The sequence below is a fragment of the Dryobates pubescens genome, chromosome 4, assembly GCF_014839835.1.
Source record: "Dryobates pubescens isolate bDryPub1 chromosome 4, bDryPub1.pri, whole genome shotgun sequence".
In the NCBI taxonomy this organism is placed as follows: domain Eukaryota; kingdom Metazoa; phylum Chordata; class Aves; order Piciformes; family Picidae; genus Dryobates; species Dryobates pubescens.
In genome coordinates, this window is record NC_071615.1 from 44,938,884 (window position 1) to 44,957,043 (window position 18,160).

Genomic DNA, 18,160 nt, shown 5'->3' on the forward strand with positions numbered 1-18,160 from the left:
TGATGGGGTGCTTGGTGCTGTGGGTTAGTTGTTTGGGTGGTGTTGGATTGGTTGATGGGTTGGACTCGATGACCTTGAAGGTCTCTTCCAACCTGGTTTATTCTATGTATTCTATGTATTCTATGTATAAGGTGAAAAAAGTTCAGGTATAAAAAGAAGGTGTAACTAAAATCCTCCACTGTGGTTTGTCATCACTTCCAGGTAAGGCAACTTCTGTTGTGAGAAATTTCATCCCATCTCAGCGGAAGCAATCAAGATTTTTGATTACATGCATCAAGATGACTGAACTGTTGATAAGCAGCTTTTGACATCTCAAAGTCCAGGTGCCAGGTGAATATTACAGAAGGATCAAATAACTGACTTTCAGAGAAAATATCTGGGCCTTTGCCCTTAAGTGCCATGTAAATGCTCTGAAACTTTCTTGGGCAGCAAGAAACAGTTTAGAAAAATGATAAAATTCCTCTAGCATAAGTCTAGCATAGGTCCCCAGTTCAAGAGGGATAGGGAACTACTGGAGTCCAATGGAGGGTTTACCAGGATGATTAAGGGACTGGAGTATTGCCCTATGAGGAGAGGCTGAGAGACCTGGGGCAGTTTAGTCTGGAGAAGAGAAGACTGAGGGGAGATTTAATCAATGTTTATAAATCTCTGAGGGCTGGGGGTCAAGAGGGAGGGGACAGTCTATGTTCACTTGCATCCTGTCATAGGACAAGGGGCAGCGGATATCAACTCCAACACAGAAGGTTCCACCTCAACATGAGGAGGAACTTCTTCACTGGGAGGGTCACAGAGCACTGGAACAGGCTCCCCAGAGAGGTTGTGGAGTCTCCTTCTCTGGAGACTTTCCAGACCCATCTGGATGTGTTCCTGTGCGACCTGTGCTGGATTCTGTGGTCCTGCTCTGGCAGGGGGGGTTGCATTCGATGATCTCCAGAGGTCCCTTCCAGTCCCTAACATCCTGTGATCCTGTGATCTTTTGACTGAATGCAAATCAAAATACTGCTAAGATAGTAGGTGATAGACATTGGGCATAGTTTGTCCATAAGTGAGCACACAAGCCCAAACTTTATCCTTAGAGACAGTAATTTTCACTGCTGGTTTTATGTGACAAGATAGAGGGGACGGAAAGACAGGTCTTGGTGACATGGCTCACAAGGACTTCTGTGAAGAGGCTAAGAATTTGTCATCCAAAACTCTCTGAACTTTGCAGCTCATCTCAAGATAAGGGCACACCAACAGACACCTTATTTATGTCAAATTTGTTTCTTGGGAAATATTTAAAAGCCAACCAATTTGCAGGAAGCTGGTTTGAGGAACTTCAGATTTTCTGTGTCTTTGGTATACAAATAATAAGCTCACAGAGAAGTTCTTGGGTTTCCATGTGAATGACAGACTATTAACTTTCAAAATGAAAGTTCTGTTGAGAGGGGATGTGGCACGCTGAAGAATGGGTAGGCACACTGCACTGCCATCACTTCACAGCTCTGATATAAATGGTTTTCTATTCACTTCCATCCATAGTCCTAAATAATACAAAGAATGCAGCTTACAAAAACTAAATTTCTGTATAGTTAAATCCACAGTTATAAAGTTTGATACTACTCAAACCCAAATTATTTCCCTTGGGGAAAAGCTGAATATGAAATTTCTTCATACATCTTACTCCCTGCAAAAATATTACTATCATTAAGGAAAGATCTTGTGGTTGAGAACATGTGACTAAAAGGCATCAGTGACAGGGGCTTCTTACAGCTTCACTGCAGTTTACATAATCTCTGGCTTTAGTTTGCAGAATGAGGATGATTTAGTCATAACATAATGTAGGGGAGATAAAAGTGTACTAAAATCCATCTGCAGAAGACATTAATAACTGTGCATTATGCCATGTGCAAACACAGGAGTAAGAAGCCATATATCTTTTTTAATTGAAAATGTATTTTACACATTTTAATGAACACTGAAAGCATCAAGATATTCAAGGCACTACACTGGTGCTTATTTTGAAAACTTTCCTCTGATATTGAGAGTCTTTGATTTAGAAGGTGTTTGGATACGGTGTAAGATACAGAAGTTTATAGTACTGCTGATACGTCCAGATTAATACATTCAGATTATGGAAACCTCGTTCTTTAATGTATGCTCAATAATCAGATGGCCAATGGCACCTCTGAATGTGTTTTCATTGCCCTTGCTTCACAGTTTTTTAGGAGAAGAGGGATCAAATCCAAGCAGACCTCGTGGGCAGAAAGTGCATATAGATTAACATCAATTCAGGGGAAAAAATAAAGAACAAGATAGTTCTCTCCTGAATAAAATATTTGGCTTGTAGGCCTCTCCTGTGGACAGCTTTAACCAAAGGAATTCCATATTGCTCACATGCAATGAACCAAGAATTGTAAATCAAATTTTATTAGCCATAACAAAGTTAAGAAGCAATCTTTCAGTGCAACACTTTGCTATCATTCACTCTTGGATTTTGGAATCATAGAATCATGGAGTTGTTAAGGTTGGAAAGGACCTCGAGGATCATCCAGTTCCAACCCCCCTGCCATGGGCAGGGACATCTCACACTACATCAGGTTGCTCAGAGCCACATCCAGCCTGGCCTTATAAACCTCCAGGGAGGAGGCTTCCAATACCTCCCTGGGCAACCTGTTCCAGTGTCTCACCACCCTCTTGGGGAAGAACTTCTTCCTAACATCCAATCTGAATCTACCCATTTCTACTGTGTTTCCATTCCCCCCAGTCCTATCATTAGCTGACACCCTAAAAAGTCCCTCCCCAGCTTTCTTGTAGGCCCCCTTCAGATACTGGAAGGCCACAATTAGGTCTCCTTGGAGCTTTCTGTTCTCCAGACTGAATAGCCCAAACTCCCTCAGTCTGTCTCCATAGCAGAGGAGCTCCAGCCCTCTAATCATCCTCGGTGCCCTTCTCTGGACATGCTCCAGCATGTCCAGATCCTTCCTGTAATAGGGGCTCCAGAACTGGACACAGTACTACAGGTGGTGTCTCAGCAGAGCCGAGTAGAGGCAGAGAATCACCTCCCTTGACCTGCTGACTGTGCTTCTCTTGATGCAGCCCAGGATGTGATTTGCTTTCTGGTCTACACTGACTCCTGTGCAAAGCTCTCGCTCCCTACTCTGAGCTTGTGCTCACTTCAGAAGTCATTCCATGTAGTGGAGACTTTAACAGGAAAGGGCTTATCAAGCCATAGTTATTTTGAAACTGCCCTCTTTCTACAAAAGGTGATGTATCATTGCAATTAGAAAGAAAAAACAAAACAACCAAAACCAAAACCCAACCAACCAAAAAAAAACCAACAAAGAAAATCTGAAAAGTATAACTAAACATCACAAGATCTTCTTTTGTTTCAAGTTTGTAAAGAGAAAGTCTAAATGGTTTAAGAATTGTACTGAAAAACTACTGTTTGTGTTACTAAGTTCTAAAAGGAATAATGCTGAAAAAATCATGCTGATTCTGGATTTTGAGAAATCTGTTTCATACACAATTTCTTCTCTGGTAATTTGATTAGCACATTTTCTCTGGCAAGGCTGGCTTCATTCCTGGATCAAGTCACTTTCCTAACTTCTTTTGGCTTCTTCACTTTTCTTAGCTGTTATTTAAACTTCAGTTCACAGAGGTTTTATGCAATAGAGTCCTGGCAAATTATTTTCCAAGAGCATATCTACAACAAGTGGTTTCTAACATTACCAAATCCATCTTTCACCATTTCTGGGGCAGGTAGGCAGATGTTATTGACACACTATTCCTCTTCCATTTGCCAATGCAAGCTGCACCTGCAATAATGTCCTAGGTAGTTATAATACTTAATCATTCTCTGCTACTGAGCAGAGAATCTGTCTAGAAGATAGTCCAACGGTCCAATCTGTTTCATGCCATCATTGCACAGGGAATTGTGTTTATGACTGAATTGAATGTTCAGGATCACAGGATGTTAGGGGTTGGAAGGGACCAAAAGTGAACATCGAGTCCAATCCCCCTGCCAGGGCAGGACCATAGAATCTAGCACAGGTAGCACAGGAACACATCCAGATGGGTCTCCAGAGGAGACTCTACAACCTCCCTGGGGAACCTGTTCCAGTGCTCTGTGACCATAACAGTGAAGAAGCGCCTCCTCATGTTGAGGTGGAACCTCCTGTGTTGGAGTTTATGTCCATTTCCCCTTTTCCTATCCCAGGGTGCAAGTGTGCAGAGCCTGTCCTCTCCCTCTTGACACCCAGCCCTCAGAGATTTATAAACATTGATTAAATCTCCTCTCAGTCTTCTCTTCTCCAGGCTAAAAAGCCACAGGACACTCAGCCTCTCCTCACAAGGCAGTGCTCTCCATAGCCCTCTGTTGGACTCTCTCGAGTAGATCCCTGTCCCTCCTGAACTGGGGAGCCAGAAACTGGACACAATATTCTAGGTGAGGTCTCACCAGGGCGGAGCAGAGTGGGAGAAGAGCCTCCCTGGATCTGCTGGACACACTCCTCTTAATGCACCCCAATGTTAAAGTACAGCCTTCTGTATTCTAAAAATGTCAGAAGGTCTATGGAATAATTTCTGTAACTATTGCTTGGATGCAATGAAAGGAATAAATATTCATAGGTCTGCTATAAATACAAGCATTTGCCCTACAAAAAGCACTTTAAAGAGTATGAAATCCCAGCATCTTATATACACCAAATCATGCACAATAATGACTCCCTGCATAACAATGGTATTAAATTGTAACTCAAATTCATGTCACTGAAAATTCATTTAGTATGAGGAAAATGAATTAAGATAATTCTGACACAAGCTGTGACAGAAACATTTGTATTTTAATGGTTGCAAATAAGAAATAAGGGCAGGGGGAAGAAAGGAAATAATGCTTTATGAAATTTTGACTGGATAAGATTTATTTGAGGCAACTGCTACTTACAGAACTAGTCTGCACCATGCTGAGAAAAAAAGGTTTTCCATCCATCCTGAGGATGAAATCAATAGTCACAAAAGCATACCAAAACTGAAGCTCAGCTCTCCCACTCAAGTTCTGAGGCTTTTGACAACCAGTTTCCGATTCTAGAAGTAGTAGGATCATGTCTTGTGTTAAGAAACAAAATAATTTAAGATCCATTTAGTGACTAATGTTCTCTGTTTCCAATACCACGAGGACAGCAGTATGTGAGCTAATTTTAACACATGGTAAGAACATTTAATTTTATCAGAAGGAAACGATGAAGAATCCAATTTATTCTCCACATGCACGCATAACCCCCATTGATACTAATAAGAGCTAAGCAGCCTATGGAGAGGAAAATAGGACCCCAGGTATGGCAAAATGTTTTAAGAAAATTATCTGCAGCTTTCTAATGACCACAGAAATTATTTCTTTTCTATACTGGTGGAGAAAGAAAAAGGACTTCATGTCCAGCCAGTCATGAATTGTTTCTGGCTTCCTCAAGCCTATATGCAGTGGTGTACCTGTGCTCTCAGATAGGTGTAAGGGTGGTGCCTCACACACAGGCACATCCTTTTCAGTTGCTGCCACTTCCCAATTAGGGATAAAAGAAGATAATTTTTGATTACATCATGTATCCTTTGAATCTGAGTGGTTAATGTGCTTGTAAGAGGTAGCTGACAGGACCAAGAAAGACTTCATCTTTCTTTATTTGCCTTGTGACACATTTTGCCTTAATTGCACTAACTTTGGTGAATGTGGAGGGTTAATCTTGATTAGTGACCAGCAAATGTCCTCAGCTGGCCAGTGCACTCCCTTCATCTTTAACATTTGTACCAGGCATTTCTATTTTCTTTTCATCACGAACTTTGATATAAGTTGTCGGTCATTAGCAAGTCTTTCCACCTAATTCTTCATTCTTCTGAGGCATTTTCTTCTGAAAACCTATGAATACTTTGCTGTTTCTGTGGCAGAGCTCTCCTCTTTCATTTTCTGAAGGTTTTGAGAGCACAATGCTCCTAATGCTCTTGGGCAAAACTACCGTTGCTAAACGGGACCTCTGCAGAGCCTGAAAAGGTCATCCCTTTATTGGCGTTCACAGCAGGAGCTTAACTGAATGACATCCAACTTTCTTTTTACAGCATTCCCTGGGGAATGGCCCAGGCCTTGAAATCCTGCACTGTATATATGTAACCAAGAACTTGGAGTCTTGTACCACATTATCCTCAACACATTTACAGCCCCCATTCTGTCCAGCTAAGCTCATAATGTATTAATGCTATTTACACGTAGATACTTGTTTATGGCTCTATCTCATAACTTTCATGCAATGCTATCTTTAATGTGCAATTTTAGAATCATATCATCTGAGGCACCTGCCCCTGATAAATTCACTGGAATTTGCATTTCATTCAATGTTTTTGCATGTTTCCAAATGTCAGCATAATGATGAGAGCAGGACTACTAGGTTTTGTTTCCCTTTTATATGCGTGGAATGAAAGGTATGTTGGGCACCGGCACCTCTGTTTATGTTCCTTTTGAGTCATAGACAATAGGATCTTCAGTCCCTGATGAAAGCTCATTTGTACTCTGAATGTCTTCCTGCCCACTTAAGTTGTTTTTATATAATGTGCACTTAATTATGCACCAAAGGGAGTAAGCCAAAGAATTAGCTTAATCAAGCATTCTTTCTTTCCTTAAGAAAAGTCCACAAACCAACTCAACCAGAAACAAACCAGAGAAGAGCTATGACAGGTGTTGCAAATAGGCTCCTGGATTAAATATCAGGGGACATTAATTCTTTTCCTAGTATAGTTGTTTACCTCTTATGCTAAACTAGAGACTTCACATTGCCTTACTTTATCAGCTTTTCCCATTGTCAGTCTTAGATAGTTACTCAACAAAATTCTACTTATGGTACAGACTATATATGTATGTGTATATATATATACATATATATATCTAGCAAGCTAGTTATTGTGTATTCTTTGCTACCTTCTGATTGAAATGTTCCCTCAGTTGTGCTTTTATCTTTGCAGGCCAAATATGCCCTGCAAAACTACCAATAACACATTCAGACATAGAGATTTCACTAAGTATTACTCCGAGTTTCACAAGGGGAGGTTTTGATGGCAGTGAATTTGTTGGAGGTTTGGTTTCAACTGTACTGGGATCAAGACCTGGTCAGGGTTAGTGCTTCAGGGTTAGTGCTGTCATGTACTTGAGATGGACCTCTCTTATGAAATGAAAAGAGGCCAACAGCCCAAACTGGGACAGTTAGCATCCCTCTTACTCAGTGTCTCTACAGACCTGTACTCTCTGCATATAAGATCACAGAAACATGGAATGGTTTGGGTTGGAAGGGACCTTTAAAAGTCATCTAGTTCAACCTCTCTGCAGTAAACAGGGTCATCTTGCTCAGATCCCCATCTAACCTGACCTTGAATGTTTCCAGAGATGGGGCTTTTAACACCTGCTCCAGAGCTTCCCAACCCTCCTCCCTGTGTAAAATTTAAGTTCTGAATGTTAGACAAAGTTTTTCTTTTATTTTTTTCTTCTGCAAATTTAGGCATCAATTGGTTGTAGGACAAGAGGCATTTTTATTTTTAACTTCTTGGTAGAGTTTCATCATGTCATCACTTACATATTTTGGACTTGATGCTTAAAACTACAGCAAATGATCTCAGGCAGAAGGCACGTGCTTGGAAAAACTGAACTAAACAAGCAAAGTTATCTATGATGCTGTATCTTGGAATCAAGTCAAACTTACCCAAACCTAGGATCCTCCAGGATTGTGCTTCAACATCTAACAGAACATCTTGGATACTGGCCCCTTCTCACAAACCCTTTAGCACTCAAAATCCCATTTCTAACCTTCTTTGTGGCTGAGAAATGATAAGCACAGTTTTGTTGGCAAACCTGCCCTTACCTGACTGCTGCCCTTGGTGGGCTTACCTCTTATGCTAATTTTAAACTGGAGACTTCGGCTTGGTTTACTTTATCAGCTTTTTCCATTTTCAGTCTTAGATAGTTACTCAGGTGTATGGATGTTTTATTGCTTGAAAGGATGTAGTTGCATTTAGAAATACAACAAATACTACAAGCTTTGTGAGGAGGAACATTTGTCTCTCCTGGTTTATCTCCTCCTCCCACTATTACATAAAAATATATATTGACATTGCCTTGTGGCATTATAATTTTCACTGTGGTGCATTACAGTTTCCAAAGCACATCACTTTTTATGACACATGGTAGCTTAGAGGGGAAAAGTGGTATCCAGCAGGGAAATGAAGGGTGAAACACTGGTCACTTCGAAGTCAGTAGGACAAATGTGGAACTACATATTGATTTTATCTTTTAGGTAAAACCTTAGAGAAGAGAAATGCCCTTCATCTGGAATCTAGGATGCTTATTATCAGTAGGCCTTTAGGAAATTGCAGCACACAGCTGAATGGTATGTTGGTTCAATGAAACATCCATTTGACCTCTGTGTCTATAGATGAGGAAAAAAGAATCCAACTGCAAAACTATTATACTCTGCCTGTAAGATTTCTGTTTGTATATGTAATGCAGAACATCCATATCTGAACACATGCAAGATTAAAACAGCCAATCTTAAGGCTAGTCCAGTCTATATTATTAAATTGCTAAGCACACAACACTACATTCAGACCAAATTTGATGAAGGGACAGGAAGCATGTATAAATATAAACCACATTAAGATGGGAATTCTCCTCTAGTTGATGGTCCTTTATAATTTAAAATACTTGTAGCCAATTAAGAGAATCTGGTGTCACAGTAAACAGGGGAAATACTGAGATAAATAATTCATGAACATCTGAAGTAAATAACTTCTAAATAGATATTTTGGCTAATTTACTTTATACAAATAAATGAGCAAAGCTTTGTTTTTGCAAGAGTCTGATGTATGCAATCTTCAGTTCTGTAGCTGAAATGAAATTTATTTTGGACAACTGCTGATTTCTAAAGGCTCACAACGTGTGGCTTAGATAACAAATCATGCAGCTCCACCACTATTTCTGGATGTTGAGTATCTCAACATATTTTTGCATTGAGCAGTTGTCAGAGAAATCTATTGGCCAAACTTTGTCAGTACCAGGAAACGCAGCAAGGCTGCTGGAATAACAAGTAAACTCATTAATAAATCTCTGTAGGCTTGCGTGCAAGTCACATACAAGGGGGGAAAGAAATTACAGAAGAGTTAAAGCAGCTCTGCTCTAAGCCTGTTCTTTCTTCCATCTTAATGAAAGAGTAAAGCTGAGGCTTTGATATCACTGCATTGTCATGGTAATTGGGAAGCTATGAATTCAACATGATGACTTTACTGTAGGTTCAAGAAAGAGGAGATGTTGAACTATGAGGAAAAGTACTTATTTAAATGTCAGTCTAGATAAAAGGCCAAAGGTTAATAAAAGTTATGCATTGTATGTCATAGAGCTTTTTTTTTTAAAGTATGAGCTACTGAGGAAAAAAAAAAAAGCTACAAGAAAATCTCAGTTTAGTACCAGTAGGTTACATATTTCATATGGGTTTGTTAACATATAGTAACATGAGAATCAGAAGAGGAGACTGATTCTTGTTAAGTTCTTGTTTCTATTCTTTGGGCTTTACTTATTTGGTTGGGTTTTTCACCTCTTCCCCTACATTAAATGATGTGGTAGTGCTACTATTTCCAATAATTACAGAAGAGAGACTGAGAGTAGTTTTCATATAAACATGACCTTCACACTAAAATGTGATCCATTCTGTTTGGACAAAGGCAATCCAGAAACACAGAGAAAATGGCTCTTTTTCTATGAAAGCCGTAACAGAAACACGGAGAAAATGCCTCTTTTTCTACTTATGTTGGACTTGCCTGATGCTTGCTGCCTGGACCAACAAAAAGCTTCACTGTCCAAAACGTTAAGTTTTTATGGCTGATAGAAAAAAAATAAGATATCTGCTTAAGTATTTAGTAGTCTTGGATTCCATTCCTGGAAAAATGTAAATGAAATGCTATCATGTTCCAAAGTAACAGCTTGATCACAATGTAAAGGAGAACTAATACTGCAAGTAGTTCTGACTTCTAAATTCTGTTCTCTCATGCAAAGTTGCTGCTTATTACTACAAAAGGAAAAACACACTGAGGCCAAATTTCACCACTAATTTTTCTGTGCAGTTTTTCTTTTTCATCAGGTTGAATGGCAGCTACATAGTTGACTCCAGTAATTTCAAAATCTTTATCAGCTTCCAATTACAGGTTAGAGCTCCACGGTGTAAGAAGCTCTGAAAACAACATAATGAGGAAATTCTCTGCCCAAATGAACTCTCAATCTGAGATTTAATTAAAATAGGATGTATGAGACAGGAAGAAAGATGAAAGGACAAATAGAGTGAATGTTCATAAATTACTTATAGTAGCAGATTTAGCACTCACAAGTGATGACCAGCTTATTTGCTGTATGCTTTTTAACAGTGCTAATAAAATTCAGTAGATGTCTCTAGTTCAGTTACCAACTAAAGGTGCAGAGCTAAAAATTGTGCCAGCTATTGGGCCTCAAATCTTCCTCTTTGGAGGTTGAGGAAAAAAAAGTGAGAAATCAGAGAGAGTCTTGAACTACACCACCACCTGCTGTTGCAACCATTATGACTCACATGATTTATTCATACCCAAATTCAGTGTCCATCTGCTATTTATTGATATTTTGGTTTATTCTTCTTTTTATAGCTTGTACTTATGTTGAGTAAAATTTCCAGGTATGGTGGAGAGTATATAGATATGAATTATATATTGCTTATAAAGGCCATTCCCTTTCATAATATTAAAGAATGAATAATGCATTTCCTTCCTTTCCAGCTAAGCAACATAAACATCAAATGAAGGATTAGTGTTTTAGGTCTTTGACAACACTAAATCTCTGTGTCATATGTCTTGCTGCCTTGTGCAGAACATGTATAGTTCTATACCTCTTACATAATCAAAGCAGTGGGACAGAAGTCTTTGCTTTCCTCTAATTTGCATAATTAATTAACACCACCACCCCCCAAATTAGCTTTCAAACTCCTGTCCTCCCTGATAGGCAGAAGTCTATGACACCTAGTAAGCCACTTTGCTGTGACAACCCAGCAGTCAGATATAGTGGATTATATCAGATTCCATAAACAGACTCTGAGGTGCCATGACTGCAAAACCAGAAGGGCCTGAAGAGGCTTGGCTGCTAGGAATCAACAGGAAGCTTGGCTCTGATATTGCATGGGGAAGCCTTACAGCTGAGGAGACTGAAGATGCACTGATTTCAGAAAGGATTCTTTTTTTTTTTGGAGGGCTCTTATGAAATGGAGACTTCAACAGGTGGAAGATAGTGATAGAAATAATTATCTGTCTTAAATCAATTTATTTCAGACTGAGTAAGCCATGCTGATGTAGAGATTCATGTCACTAAAGGTCCTATCTAGTGAGCTACCCTTTTTTTTTCATCTCTACTTGTACTTCAGATGTCTTTTTCTGCAGCAGGAAGCATTCTGCCAAGTTAATAAAATGAAAGAAGTTCTAAGCAGAGGCCTTTGCCTCCATAGTTGAAATGCCTGAAGTTGAATGAGAGGAAACCAGGATGTTAAATATGTGTGGATGCTTAGATATGCAACAAACAATTTGGTCAAAAGGCAAAAATCTGGCTTCTTGAAGGAAAGCAATGCAGTTCTGCCCACATTATTTGTTATTTCTGGGGTTTATCCTGCTGTCTGGAGGAAGGGTGACTTCCTCCTTGCTTTTTTATTGCATGGGAACATAAAAACCTATTTATCGGCTAGGATCTGCCTTGTCTTCACAAAGCCATTACAACTAGAATATTACTAACTGTGTAGTAGGCAGGCGGCTTGTCTGCTCTGCAGAGACTTGGTTTTGAAGCAGGGACACAAACCAGTACACACCACTTGGTTGGCAAGCCAAGGTCACTCTAAAAGCCACTGTAGCATAAAAGCAGCATAGACAAGTCCTCTGTTGTCAAAGGCACTATGAGTTGCACTGATGGCTTCTCCTCATCCTTCTCATACCTGTAATTTACCAAAATTCATCTTTCCACCTGAGTTCAGGCAACAATGAAATTGTGCATGCAGCTACAGATCAACTCATTCAGAATTCTACTGTGAAAGAAAGTTACCTCCAAATGTAACTGCTTTTAGCCTTCCATTGGGTCTAACTGATCGTAGGTTGTAACATTTATTATTTGCTGCTGTTCCACAGTATCTACTCCTTTTTGGTTACAGGAGAACAAAATGTGTGTAAGCTGTAGCTTGAAAATGAAACCTCCCATGCAGAAGTATGGGAGTGGATACAGAAATAACCTGATACAATGAAAGTTTGGAGACATTGTTTAGATGTTTTCATAGATTTCTTTGGAAATAAGCAGCGATGCTTTTGGGTTCCTTTATTCTTACAACTTTTACTCTGGGCTTCCCACAATGATTAGCTTTTGGGATACAAAGGCCTCTTCCTCAGTGAGTTTAATGGTATTTCTAATATCATGTTGCTAGCTGTGATTTAGCATGAGGCAGGCAGGCACTTTTAGGAATAGACTGCAGAACCAGTTTGTTAAATCTTTGTTCTTTGACAACCTCCTTAATCTCTTTGTTAAAAACCCCAACAACCAAACAGCAAAACTACAGCTCAAAAAAACCACAGACATTGAAACCTGCATTGAGCCAACGTGGAAGCAATGAAGTCTTTAAGAAATCTTCCCCAGGAAAGAAAACCAGAAGAGTTTTCAGATCTTTCTCGTGCGTAGAGCCCAGCGTGCAGGTTGGTATTTTCTCTTCGCAAGTCACTGTTAATGTCCACGGCAGTTCAGTGTCGGTGGTGGTGTCCATCCATGGGGGTGTGCTGAGGTCAGACACAGGAAATGTGATTTTTCTGAGCTCCTCGATACTTTTGGAAACGGAGCCTTCTCAGGAAAGTGCAGCTATCATGCCAGCAGGCACCACATTTAGCTCCACAGGGAATGTTATTCTTGTTTATTTTTGTCATTTCCCCTGTTAGCAGTGGATAACTCTGGGCTTCGCACAAGTTAGAGGAGGACAGAATCTGTTCACAGTTTTTAAAGAACAGAACTGATATTTGATTGCATTGTCCTCACTTAGCACTTTTTTCTTCTTTTTTGTTTTTTACATAACAGAGCTACTTTTGTTTCTTTTTAATTTCCTTCTCCTTTGATCTAGTAATTCCCTCTCTAATTTCATGGCTTTTACGTTCTCTGCTACTAAAAAGAAAAAGGCTGTTCTGCCCCGAAACCTGAGTTTCTTTTAAACTCCAGCACCCTTAACAACTTTATTAATGTACCTTTCAGTGTGGTGGAAATTGAGATTACACAACCTCATACCTACTATCATCACAAAGATTATAACAGTTGCCTGTCCTACACTGGCTTTGGACAGAAGATACTTCATTAGCAAGTGTTGGAGCACCTGAAGCAGTCATTCTCTGAAGAAAGTCCTCTTGCTTTATTCAGATCCTATATAGCTGGAAAGGTAATTGACAATTTCTTACAAAAATTCTCTTCTGCCTGCAAAGTCACAGCAGAGTGAGGAGTTTTCTTCTCTTGCAAGTTATTTACCTCTGTCTATGCGGATTCTGCCAGTGTTATTAACATCTCCTTATTTCACTGATCACTCGAGACACCCTTCTGACAGTTGCTGGAGAGACATGAGGGCAAGACAGTGATAGATTATAGAGGGGAAAAATGAAGACCGTCTACAAGGACATCAATACTAGAAAGATACAGCAGGAGGAGCAGAGAAAAAAACATGTAGGAGAAAAGCAAATACCTCTTGAGCACGCTACGTATTCTGCAAGTGGAAAATTCGCTTGTTCAATCCCGGCATTTACCTCTTACTCTAGTATTTCCTCACATTCCAAGTATCAGCCTGGTTTTATGACCTAATCCAGAAGATAAATGAACTTTCTGCTTTCTTCATTTTTGTCTTCAGCATTCAATCTGTAAAATGTATTACAGAAACTCTTTGGCCAAAGGTCAAAAGCAGTGACACATCTGCCCTGTTTATATGTCCCTTACTTGGCTATTTATGGATTGACGAGCGTTAGTGCTAAAGCTTGGTTTAAAGCTCGTTTCTTCCTATGTGGAGCAAGCTGCCATTACAAAATAAAACCTGGAAAAGCAAGCTGGCCTCAGTCGCGCCCCGGGGAGCTAGGGACCGGCGGCCCTGCTAGCCGCGGTGGGGATGGGATGGGATGGGACGGCCGGTACCGGCGGCAGGGATGGGATAGCTGCCACAGGCCTCGCTGCCGCTAGAGGGGGTCTCAATACCTGTTTTCCGAAGGAAAAATGGGAACCTACTGCATGGTCTGGGGAGCCCGGGCTGTAACTCGGTTCTGGGAGAAGAGGAAGCGGCTGGGTGCCGGTGACAGTGCGGGCAGGCAGCTCGCTGGCTGGTTTAAGATGCTCTGTAGCTGTACGGGTAATGAAGAGTTTGACAGAGCCACTTGAATGCGCTTTCTTTCGTGCCGAAGTAACTTTTTGTTACAGACTGTTACGAAACATGGAAGGCTTTCATAAATCACCGTCAAGGCAAAGCTGTTCTAGCTTCTTACAGATGCCGTGCTAGCAAGACTTTGCCATGCCACTTGGCTGTTAACAACTGTATGACAGCTGGTCACCTTCCTGCAGCTTTGTCGCCCTCATTTTATGAGAGAAGATGGAAGCTTTGGCTGCTGATAAAGCGCTGCAAAGGAAACACGAAGGGCAGTCAATAAAAGGAAGCCTCCACGTGATGCTTTCTTGGCTTTTCCTCTTTCCCACTTGTCCACGAAGACAGAGGGCAGCGGCCAGGCTGGTCTGCCACAGCCCCATCGTGCCCCCTTAGCGTGGGTGTCAGGCGGCACGGAGGGTACCCTCCGTGTGCCCCCAGAGCCGCCGGGGGGGCTGCCGGGGAAAGGAGGGGAGAGGCCCCAACTTTGGCCAGGCCGAGGCCCCGAAGCGCCTGTCAGGGAGAGCCAAGGTTGGTGTTGGGCTGTTTTTCTAAGAAAACAGATGCAGGAGAGAGGAAAAGCAAACAAACAATCTCTAAACAAACAAACAAACATAAATACGAATGAAAGGGAAGAAAAGTAAGGGTGGGAGCGTGCCGGGGGCAGGAGGAGTGCCGCGGGAACGCGGGGCGGCCCACGGAGGAGGCGGACAAAGGGCGGTGGGGGGCGACGCCCTGCCCCAGGTGCGCAGCTCTACTCACGCCGCAGTTGCGTGGAAGCTGAGGTCTCCCGAGGGGTGAGCCCAGCAGGGACGGGGTTGCGGAGTGGAAGTGCAACAGAGCCCACGCTGCGGCACTGCTAAGGGGGACGGCGGGCCGGGGCGCTCAACAGGCGCTGCCGCCCCTCCGGGCCAGGCGGGACGGGCGCCGGCACATGGCAGGAGCCGCGCACGCCGCCAGCCCCGTCTCAGGCGGCGGCAGCCGGGAAGGGGTTTGGCCGCCCCCCGGCAGGGCTGCCGCGCCGCTGGGGTTCGCTGGCGCGGGACCCACCCAGCCCGCTCAGCTGGGGTCGGTAGCCCGGTCGGCAGCGCCGCCGCTTCCTTTGTGTGCGTGAGGGAAGCTGCGGCGGCGAGTCTCCCCGGCGGGCTGTCAGCGCTGCCCGCGAGGAGGCGGGGAAGGGAAGGGGACGGGAAGGGAAGGGAGGAGGCGAGGGAAGGCGCTGGCAGGGCGGCTCTCCCATTCCCGTCACAAGGTAACCCCTGCTTCTCAGGCGGAGAGAGGCACTGGAAGCGCCGCGGGGCCTCTTCCCCGACCTGCTGAGCGGCTTCGCCCAGCTCCGGAGAGCGGCCGTCAGCGCCTCGGCGGGGCACCGCCGCCACCCGCTCCCCGGCAGTGCGGGGAGCCGAGCGCGGGCTGCGGCGGCTCGGCGCGGCGCAGCTCCGGCACTTTGCGATGGGCTGGCGGCAGCGGCGGCCGGACAGCAGCGGGGGCCGACGCGAGGATCGCAGCTAAAGGGCGAGGAGGAGGGACCATGGCCGCATCCAGCAACTCCAGTTTGTCCGGCTCATCGGTTTCCTCCGGTAAGTTTCTCCGCCGAGCTCCGCATTTCCCTTTCCCTCCATTTTAGCGGGGAGCTACCTGCCTGCAGAGCACCTCGCCGTCCCGACCGCCCCCGGCGCCGCCGGCAGCCGCAGCACTGGTGCCCGAGCCCCGTGGGGGATTTGCCTGGGGTGGGCAGCGATGCCCCTGCCCGGGGCCAGCTGTCCCTCAGGCGGCGCTGAGGAGGGCGAGCGGCGGGGCCCGAATTGCCTTCCTGGCTATGCCTTTGTGTGGGGTGGGGGCGAGGGGAGCTCCGCGCTCAGCAGCTTCGCCTGTGAGCAGCATCCCACTCGGATTCGGGAAGAGGCACCAGCGGTTCCCCGCGTCTCCGCGTCCGACACTTTGCTGGGAGCCCCGGGCAAGGGTTTGGATGGCCGAGTGTACTCGGAGACCACCTCGCCCTGCTGATGGGCGTCCTCTGCCTCCGTTCCCGCGGGACAGGACCAACCCCGCACGGAACCTCGGCGCGGTGTGCTGTGCGGATGCCCTGCCGGTCGAGGACTGCCAGACCTGCCCCTTCGTGGGCGTCGTGGTACCCAGGGCGTTCTGAGTACTTTGCAATACTGGGAACGATTAAATTCCCGATCCAGATAAAAAACCGCTCTAGGTGAAAAACAGTTCCAGGGGCGGCCGCGGGGGCCGTGCGCCCCTGTTAGGAGCCGGTGCTTGCACTGGGTTTTAGGGGTGCTGGGCTGGGAGGCGGTGTGGTGCGGGGAGGGAAGGTCTGGCTCTGCTGCAGAGCCTCAGGAAGACAGAAAAGTTACGGTGCGTTTCTGAGCGAGGCAGCCTGAAATTGAAAGCAGTGATGTAATAGTACCACCGCCTGCTGCCTAGATCATGTTGAAGTTATGAGGAATCGGCAGAGAGTAATATCATGGCATTTTAGTGGGCTGAAGGAGTAAATAGAAGGATGAACAACTTTAGAGACTTGTGACTCAGTATTTTAAATTGCCAGATTCAAAGTTTACAAGAGTGCTTCTTAAACATAGCAATATGTGCTGCGAAAGCAGACAAGCTCCTTTGTCTATAAATACAATTGTAGAAAATGATAAATTTAAAAGGCAATGAGCAGTGATGTTTTTTAATGATAGCGTATGTGACTTCAACAGCTTATTCTATGTAAGTGTTCCAATGTGCGACAACAGTCATGGCGAAGAAAGAACTGTATCTTGAACATATTTATTGCAGCTCTTTCAATATAAAACACAAACATTGTGAGCCCTGATTGCCTTAACTAGAAAGTGCCTGAAAGAAGCAGGCAGGAGAAATGATGCCTTCTCAATATGTTTGTAGTGCAAGAGTCACAAGACCAAAATGAAAGCAAGCAAGGGTCAACCCAACTCAATAGCTTGTTAGTTGAGGTACATGTTTGGGCAATGCCATTTTTATATTCTGGATCATTTGTATGTTTTTACATTTAAGTTATGTGATAGAACTAGGAACTGGACTGGAACCTGGGACTCTCTTCCTCAGTGCTTCAACCACTAGCTACAGAAGCATGTCCCCTACATGTGTACCTTCCATGCCCCATGAATCTCAAGGTCTTCCTTGCATGTTGTTCCAGATTCTGAGAAAGGATGCTGAGTGTATACCTCTGAATTCCCTTTAGCTTTACTGAATCTAGACTCCAGTACCTGTCTCAAAAAAATGACAGATGGCATCTCCCTTGTCATCTTAGTTCAAATGCCTGAACTGCAGGGAAGAGTGGAGTTCAGGCACATCTTTGGTCTGAGCAGTTGATAATCACTAACTCCAGATGGCCTCCTGCTCAGCAGGTGAATCTAGCACCAAACTTAACATTTAGCGAAGGAACTGAGCTCTGGGCTTTAGATGTACATACTGAGAAGTCAGGGGGTTTGGCACTTGACTGTACCCTGCTTTGTGTGAAGCCTTTAGCTGTAGCTTACAGCAGTTTACTATTTATCTCTTGGTTTGTTTTTTCACAAGGAGGAGCACAACTGAGCCTTGGCCCATGCTTTTGTCTCTTAGGTGCCACAGTAGTACAACTAATAAATACTGTCAAATGCTTCATAAAATGAGTGTTCTTGGCTTTTGTAACTTACAACTTTGGAGTGTTTTTTGGGTGCATTCAGTCTATATTTCTTCTATGCACAAACTAATCAGAAGCCAAATTTGCT

General features: G+C 43.5%; 1 protein-coding gene across 1 annotated transcript in view; it reads left to right on the forward strand.

The window, feature by feature from the left end:
* Positions 1-15,538: 15,538 nt before the first annotated feature.
* The window catches only part of CHN2 (chimerin 2), a 204,154-nt gene continuing 201,532 nt past the window's right edge, over positions 15,539-18,160 (forward strand). Inside the window, exon 1 of the mRNA XM_054161207.1 lies at positions 15,539-16,003. Coding sequence (XP_054017182.1) covers positions 15,955-16,003 — 49 coding nt within the window. The 5' untranslated portion in view covers positions 15,539-15,954. The remainder of the gene's footprint in view (positions 16,004-18,160) is intronic.